The sequence below is a fragment of the Pocillopora verrucosa genome, chromosome 11 (genome assembly GCF_036669915.1).
Source record: "Pocillopora verrucosa isolate sample1 chromosome 11, ASM3666991v2, whole genome shotgun sequence".
NCBI lineage: Eukaryota > Metazoa > Cnidaria > Anthozoa > Scleractinia > Pocilloporidae > Pocillopora > Pocillopora verrucosa.
This window is the reverse complement of record NC_089322.1, coordinates 10759882-10767794: the sequence shown is the minus strand read 5'-3', so window position 1 is coordinate 10767794 and position 7913 is coordinate 10759882. Positions and strand designations below refer to the sequence as shown.

The window sequence follows — 7913 nt, the reverse complement described above, 5'->3', positions numbered from 1 at the left end:
GAGTGCTAGAAGCCTCACGCTATTTGGAAGAGTTTTAATAACCAAAACTCTAGGTATCTCACAGATCATTTATTCCGCTTCAAATATTGAAGTTCCTGATACAATCGCAGACACGCTGAAAAGAAAGTTGTTTAACTTTATATGGAAAAAGAAGAAGGATAAGATCAAACGAACCGTGCTTTACCAAGATTTAAAGGAAGGTGGGCTACGCATGACAGATGTAGATCTTATGTTTAAAGCCTTGAGACTTGCATGGATCCCTAGACTTTTGAATGCTGGAGATAAAAATTGGTGCTCTGTCCCAAACCACTATTTCAGGAAAAAGGGGGGCTTAAATTTTCTTCTAAAATGCAACTACGACACAAAGTACTTCCCTCAATTGCCAGCCTTTTATAAGAACATTCTCAAATTCTTTCAAGAATTAAAAATACTTTACGGTTACGACCAGGAAAGTGATGTAGTACTGTATAATAATAAAGAAATTCTAGTAGATGAAACACCCGTTTATCTCAGCAACTGGATGGAGAAGGGAATCGTTTCTATTAAAGACTTGTTGAAGGAGGATGGTAGCTATCTCTCATTCCAGGAATTTAAAGGAAAGTTCTCTTGCAAGACAAACTTCCTCCAGTATTTTCAGATTATTAGTGCCATACCTGACCGGCTACGGTCGAAAGCAAGACAAATAGAATCAGTTAATAATCAGTTTTTCACAAGTAACGATCATCTTTTTCACCTCAACGGAAATTTCACGCTCAACCTTGATAAAGCCAAATCAAGGGATTTCTATAATCTTTTAATTGCTAAAATCCACACTGGAGGTCAGGCAGGTCCTAAAAGATGGAGCGAAATACTTTCTTTGAATGATGAAAAATGGGCAAAGATATTTAAGTCAATACGAAAGCTGTGCAAAGAAACAAAACTAAAAGAATTTCAATTTAAGTTTATTCATAGAATCGTGGTGACAAAGAGAGAACTATTCAAATATGGTATTAAAACTGACGAAGAATGCTGCTTTTGTGGGGAAAAAGACTCAATCGATCACACCTTTATTCACTGTCCCTTTACGAAATCATTCATACAGAAAGTCATTCGGTGGTTTAACACAACGTACAATTCACATTTCTCCCCAACTACGGAGGAACTTTTATTCGGAATTACCTCCAACTTAAACGAGAATAGTACCACCAAGAAATTCGACTACGTCACACTATTCATGCGTTATTATATCTATAGTTGTAAACTTAACAACAAGCCCATTGTCCTCCACGACTTTGTGAATGCAGTTCACCAAAGGGACCTAATTGAAAATACCGTCAATAACTAGCTCCTGACAAATGCGGTTAAAATGTCTCAACTCTCTTTAAAAAATACAAAATAAAATAAAAACAAAATTTAAATAATAAAAAAGTAAATAAATAAAAAACTTAGTGGTACACCTGCCAACAGTGAAACTCTCACCAAAACACTTCAAACAATACTCCTTACGTTCTTTTTCTTTTTTCACTTTTGTTATAGTTCCTCATTTAATGTATCAAAGTCTCAATGCACAAATGTAATTCAGCAGTAATAGCTTTTCAATCAACGTATTGTATTCGGATATGGTAAAGTTATCGTTTTATGTTATTCATATTGTATTATTGAACTTTATTGTAAGTAGACTAACATCTCCCTTTGGAGAGTACGGCGCAATAAAGAGATACTATTAAAAAAAAAAAAAAAAAAAAAAAAAAACAACAACAACAACAACTGAAAGATTTGCCAGTGGCCGATTTTGGCGGTGTACCTGAAAGATTTCTTCTGTCAGTAAGGACCAATCCAATAACTGAGAATTTTGTTGCATGGTTACTTGTAGACATGAAATTTGTTATGTGGGCACCTCGCGCGCTTTTACGATTCTCTTTAATTGGACTGTTACGTTAATATCTCGCGCACTTTCAGAAACTCCTTCATTTGTGAGTTACTTAAGTATCTCGCGTACTTCTAAGATTCTCTTTCATTGGATTGTTACGTTTACATTTCGCACACTTTTAAGATTCTCAAACTGCCAGTGATGATTTTTGTTATAAAAGCTATCGAAAGCTTTCAGGACACTCTACGTGATCCAAGCGTGATCTCAGTTGTGATCTTGTCAATGGACAGAAACAGTGCGTAGTGGTGTGTACAAAGACAAGTCATCAATAAAGTCAGCCATCTTTTAAAAAATATAAACCAGTTAACCATCCGAAGGATTCTTCCAGATCTTAAGCTCTTGGTAGCAAGCGACTTAAGTATACAAATTCTTTAAACTGTTTAACGGTTAATAATGATTTGCATTTTGGACGGTTGACCGTAAAAATCTATCCTCTTTGACTGCTGACGGTTAAACTCCGTCGAAACCCTCTTGCAAATGCTCATGTTACAGTTTGAATTTTACTTAACAAATGCGTTATCGAATCACGACGTAAGATTACTCTATACAGAATCGTGAACTAATTTAAAAACTTGTTGCGCACGGAGAGGAGTGCAAAAGTGGTACTTTAAAGTAATCCACATAAAACCAAAACAAAACTTACCATAGTTGAATGATAATAGTAAATATATATACGTATAGGTAGTAACATGACTTCGAGTGCAATTTAGTGTAAACAAGTACGAGTAAATTTTTCAAAGACAACAAAACAAGTGCTTAGATGCACCAAATTGCACTCAAACTTATGTTATTACTTATTAATAATAAACAGGAAAAAATCTCCCCGAAAAATCAAGACAGACAAAATATTTTTTGCGCTTGTGTTACAACTTTGCAGTCGTGTTACATGAAGAATGCACTCGTTTTCAGCTAATCAGAAGCGCGTAATTTTTCATGTGTATCATTATTGTACCTAGTAAGTATTAAAACAGGATATAATATTGCACAAAGAGATGATTTTGACTCATTTATTCCTGCAACCGTTAGTATATTTTCCAGAGCTATTCCCGCGCGTATTGCTGGGAGGTGGATAGCAAAAGAAATCCTTCAAGGATACACTTAAGAATACCACTTCTGTCCGCCTGTGCCTCTGTTATGTTCTTTTTAAATTTTTTAAGACTCTGTTAGTCTTACATCGTGATTCGATGACCAATTTTTTAAGTTAAATTTAAACTGTAATGCGAGCATTTGGAACTGAAGTGGGGGGAACCGAAAGGGTACCAGCAATGTCGTAAAATGTTTCGCAAACTTAAAAATGTTTGTTTCATGCGACACCTTTTTATGAATGCTTTTTATTTTAAGCATTTGACCGAAGGTACACCGCTCTTCATATTTGTCTCGTTTTCAAATCTGCCCCGACAGGCTGAAGATACTATTTAAAAAGATATCGGAATTTCAGATACAAATAAGATCAATTTACTAAGGTAATGGTAATAAGCTACCTACTTGATATTTCGATTAGAATAGGACGAAAATACTGACATCAGCAGTCACGTGACATTCCTTATCATCATTTTTTCAAATATTTCACATCTACTCACTTGACTGTGAAATCTTCTTTAATTTTTAGTCGCGTTCGCTTATCCATCAGGAGCTAAAAGGACAATTTAGATCTGGGCCTCGTTTCCATGTTGAAATATAGAGCGCGTGACAAAAAAGCTCTCTATTTTGTAACGCATACCACAATTCAACTCTACGAACTACCACACGTTGATCAAGTGGTATTTCTCCATCAGTCAGCCCTTTTCTTTGGCGATGGTTAAACGACTGAAACTTTCTTTATTTCGGTATCTGCGTCCTCACACTACATTTGTGTTATTAGGTACGTGGAGAGAGAATTGAAGGAAAAGGAAGATACAATAGAGGCGAATAAAGAACAGTTAAAACTGGTGGAAGAGGAGTGAGAACACCTAAATTTATATCCTAATAAGTAAAATAGTCACTTTTAAGATCTATAAAATTGGCCTCTAAACTGCCATGGTTAGTGTTCCTCAAAACCAGCACTCCTAAGATTCATTTAACTTACTTGTGGAGCTCCATAAATAGGAGACTATGATCACCCATTTGGCCGACAAAATTTGTTCATGATCTTAACCGTAATTCCCACTTCCGTACATCTAGTTTGTAAGTAGCCTTGGTTGTCTGCTTATTACGCATGGAAGCCAAAGAAGTAAAGAAAAAAGTTTGTTTTACTCTTCGTCTCCACTGAGATAAGAAGTTCTGAACTTCAGAAGAAGAGCAAAGATATGCCTAAGAGTACTAGATCACAATTAAAGGTACATCAAAGTGGTTTAAAGAACAAGTAAAATCTTGAAAGAATAAGATTTTCAATCTGAGTGTTGATATGCCTATGATATGACTATGTCGTAACTGAATAATTCGCGTTATTCAAATATCTTTCGACATTTTCAATGCATTGGTATATTACCCAAGCGAATGTGCCACCCTTGCAACCTCAAAGAAATTCAGAATTCTTGACTTGAAATGAAACTCTTCAATCTGATTACGAGACATTTTTCTTTAAAATTTTAACGTGAAATTTTGTCTAAAGGTTTCCACTTAAACGACGTACATTTGAAACTAGACAAATCCATAACAGCAAAATGGCAAAGGGTAGCACAACTGTTACAAACAAATTTCCTGGCTCTAAATTAAAATTTCAGATATTAACACAGTTATTGTTTCCATAGATTATAAATGTATTTAAGCTGCCCCTAAATTGCATTTCGCAAATAAATTTCATGCGGCAAAAATTGTTAGGTTGAGGTGCTTTAGCTGATACTAGTGTCAGAATGCCTAATAATTGCATTCCAGAAATAAGTGTTGGCAAAAACAATTTTGATGCTTTAGGATTTACTTTACGAGAAACAATGTGAAGAGTGCTATTTAGTTAGTTTTAATCATAATTGTACGGTATATGAAGAAGCTCTTTCTTTTCTTAGGAATCTGAAACTCAAAGAAGAATTGAAGAAAAAGGAAAAAGAGGCAGAGGACAAAATTACAAAGCAAGAGGAAAGGTAAATTCTCAAATTATATAATTTAAAATTTGTTTGCATTTCACTGTATTTTCATAACATCTCACTAGTATAAGTTGAATTTGAGACAGCAGGGGAGCAGCGAGTCTAATCTTAACGGCAAAAAGAGTATGAACGTGAGTAAGTCCTTCATATTGGCCTTCCAAACATTATCTCTCTGAATTTATTTAACACTTTTAGTCATGTTCCGAAATCAGACATAGTTATGTACGTCAGTTTGGTGCTAATAACATTATTAGAAAATAGACTTGCAGTTGCTATACATCTGGTAGAACTTGTTGATCCTCGGAAACTTAACGTGGCCTTAAAATTATTATGTCTTACACTCTCACATGCAGTTTTGTAGCGCATTACATAGCAGCACCCAACTAGCATCCGGGAGTTACAGGTTCGAATCCTGTCGTAACTTAAATTTCTTCAGGCTTCTTTTCTTCAATTTCAATAATTGTAACTCATCTGCGAGGAATTTTTATTTTCCTGAGTATAAGTCCAACATGATTGGGTGTTAAAAACCAACCAGTCAGTAGAGAGGCATTTTATAAATTTTTGTTTAATGCGAGTAACAGCTGGTATGTGCTTGCGTCGGTTTCCCGCTAAAGACTGGAAGAGAAGCAGGAAGATACGTCGCAAAATAACAATGGATGGAGTATTTGACAGAACCTTTCTTGTCATGTTTCCCTCTGTAGCTTTGATGGAAGCGTCAAAGTCTTAAAATTGTTGTGTGGTGTGCGGAAGGAAGTGATTTTCAAGTCAGCTAACGACTTCGAGTCTCGTTTTATGATTGTTTGGGCGATCGATGTCGATGACGTCATTTATGAAGGATGCAGGAGGCTTGTTGAAGAGCATAGACGTATTGGATAGTACGTTAATCGTGTTATTGCTCTCTTAAGTAACCGTTTGATCGTTCGAAGTTCTCACTTTCCTGTAAGCGTTTTGTAGAGCTTCAACTGTTAGTGCAATTTACTTTCAATTTAAGCGAGAGACGAAAGACGAACGACGAAAGTTTTCAGAAAAGTTTTTTTTTGACATGAATCACAACCGGCGGGGCCGATTACCAAAAAACAAGGTCAATGTCGAGTAAAGAAAAGCAAGATAACGTTTCTTCTACAGATATGGTCGTCAAACCAAAGGAGAGCTTGATAGAAATGGAGGAATAATTATATATTTTATCACAGTAAAGAAACTTTTTTGAATCATTAGTCTCGGAAATATCATCAGTTTATGGTCAATGATGCGACAAATGTCATCAAAATTTGATGACTTAATTTTGGTCAAACTACCCCTAAGCCTAAACAGATGATCGAGAATTGCACCATGAGTGGAGAGGTGTGTACAAAGACATTTGTTTCGATTAACACATGATCATAAAGAAAACGATACAAGTTTTAACTCATGATACAAAGCCCAATTTTTTGAAGTGAATGAACTGGTAAGACCGAAAGCTAAGTAAACAATGAACTGACAGTGGTGAGGGATTGGGGGGCCTTTTGATAAACAGGTTTTAACGTGGTTATTCCCCTGGTTAGCACTTCAAGCCCAAATAGGCAATTAGAAAACAAAAAATAGTGTAAAACCGGTGATGATTGAGGCATGACTATAACCGTCGTTAAGACGCACGCCTACAAACCATGTACAACAGACCTGGAGAGCTAAGAGACCAAAGACAGTTGTGAGCCATTACTTGGAAAATCCACCTAAACCTCCCGAAAACGAATTCGCCAAAGATTGTAGTAAGGGCAATGCAATCCTGAAGCGTTGTGTCCTATGTGACTGCAAAGAGAAAGGAAGGAAGCCTGGGGCGACCTCGAACTTAACGCAATTTTATTTCGAAGTTGAAGCAAAATTCAAAGTATCTTCTTTCTTCGTAACAAATTTCTCACGATCGTCTCCAAAAAAGAAAGATCGTGATTAATAGAAGTAAGACATCAACATCTTTAGACTTACTTTAAAGGCTTGTTGTCTCATGTGCACATCTTGATCTTCAGGAAACAAAATCTCAAACTTCAAAATTTCAGCCTTTTTCCGCGTTTTGTTCGAGCTTTGTCCTCAAAAGTATCCTCATCCGAAGAGCCAGCAAACACCATGAGTATCTACAGAGTTAGAAATGGTGATGAACTCGGCATGTTCTTTCATCCCTTTTCAAAAATTATGAGAAAAAGTGGCCATAGCCTAGTTGAAAACCCGCGGAAGCGCGCTGAAAAGACAATGGCGCTGAACGGCCAAAATTTGAATTGATCTCGCGCATGCGTGCACAAAACGCCTCTCTGCTCAACCAGTCACAGAGGAGCGTATCCTCCCTTAGATGACACCAAACATGTCAATCACTCGACCAAACGACGCGATTCACGTGGCAAAAGATAATGTTCCAATGATGTTGTTTTCATGAATGACAATTTTAGCGGAGCTCGCAGAGCGTAGCCCCATAATTATAAAAAATAGTAGTAACACACCAAGCCGAAAAAATTTGGACTTACAACCGTACGACCGTACAAGATGCCACTTTTAACATGCGTGATCAACTGTATCGCGGGCACACAAACGCTACGGCTTTGTCCAGTAGTCTAGTGGTCAGTGCTCTGAGCTCCGAGTCGGACGACCAGGATTCTAGTCCTGGCCGGGGCAAGGCGTTGTGCCCTTAAGACGTGCGGGAAAAAAATGCGAGCTCCGCTTTTAGGCTTGGCTAAATCTATATATTATTTATTACGATATTAGCGCAAGATTTTTGTTTGCAAATCGCAGATTGAATTTAAGCTGATGATAGCTTTTCCATGAAATCCTTCTCGTTTGGTGCTTTTCTTTGACTTGACTTATCAAGTTTGCTTATCTTCAGAATCGCGAGACTCGAAGGTGAACAGGAGAAGAAGGAAAGGCAGATTACAGAAATAACGAGAGAAGAAAAGGAAAGGTGAGTGCTAAGTAAAAGCTAAGCC

At 36.8% G+C, this 7913-nt stretch overlaps 1 protein-coding gene across 3 annotated transcripts in view; it reads left to right on the top strand.

The window, feature by feature from the left end:
- LOC131768694 (golgin subfamily A member 6-like protein 7) overlaps positions 1 to 7913 on the top strand; it is a 34037-nt gene that overhangs the window by 4746 nt on the left and 21378 nt on the right. For all 3 annotated transcript variants that reach the window (XM_066174290.1, XM_066174289.1, XM_066174288.1), the window contains 3 exons: positions 3771 to 3848; positions 4891 to 4965; positions 7814 to 7888. In XM_066174290.1, the coding sequence (XP_066030387.1) occupies positions 3771 to 3848; positions 4891 to 4965; positions 7814 to 7888 (228 nt within the window). The remainder of the gene's footprint in view (positions 1 to 3770; positions 3849 to 4890; positions 4966 to 7813; positions 7889 to 7913) is intronic.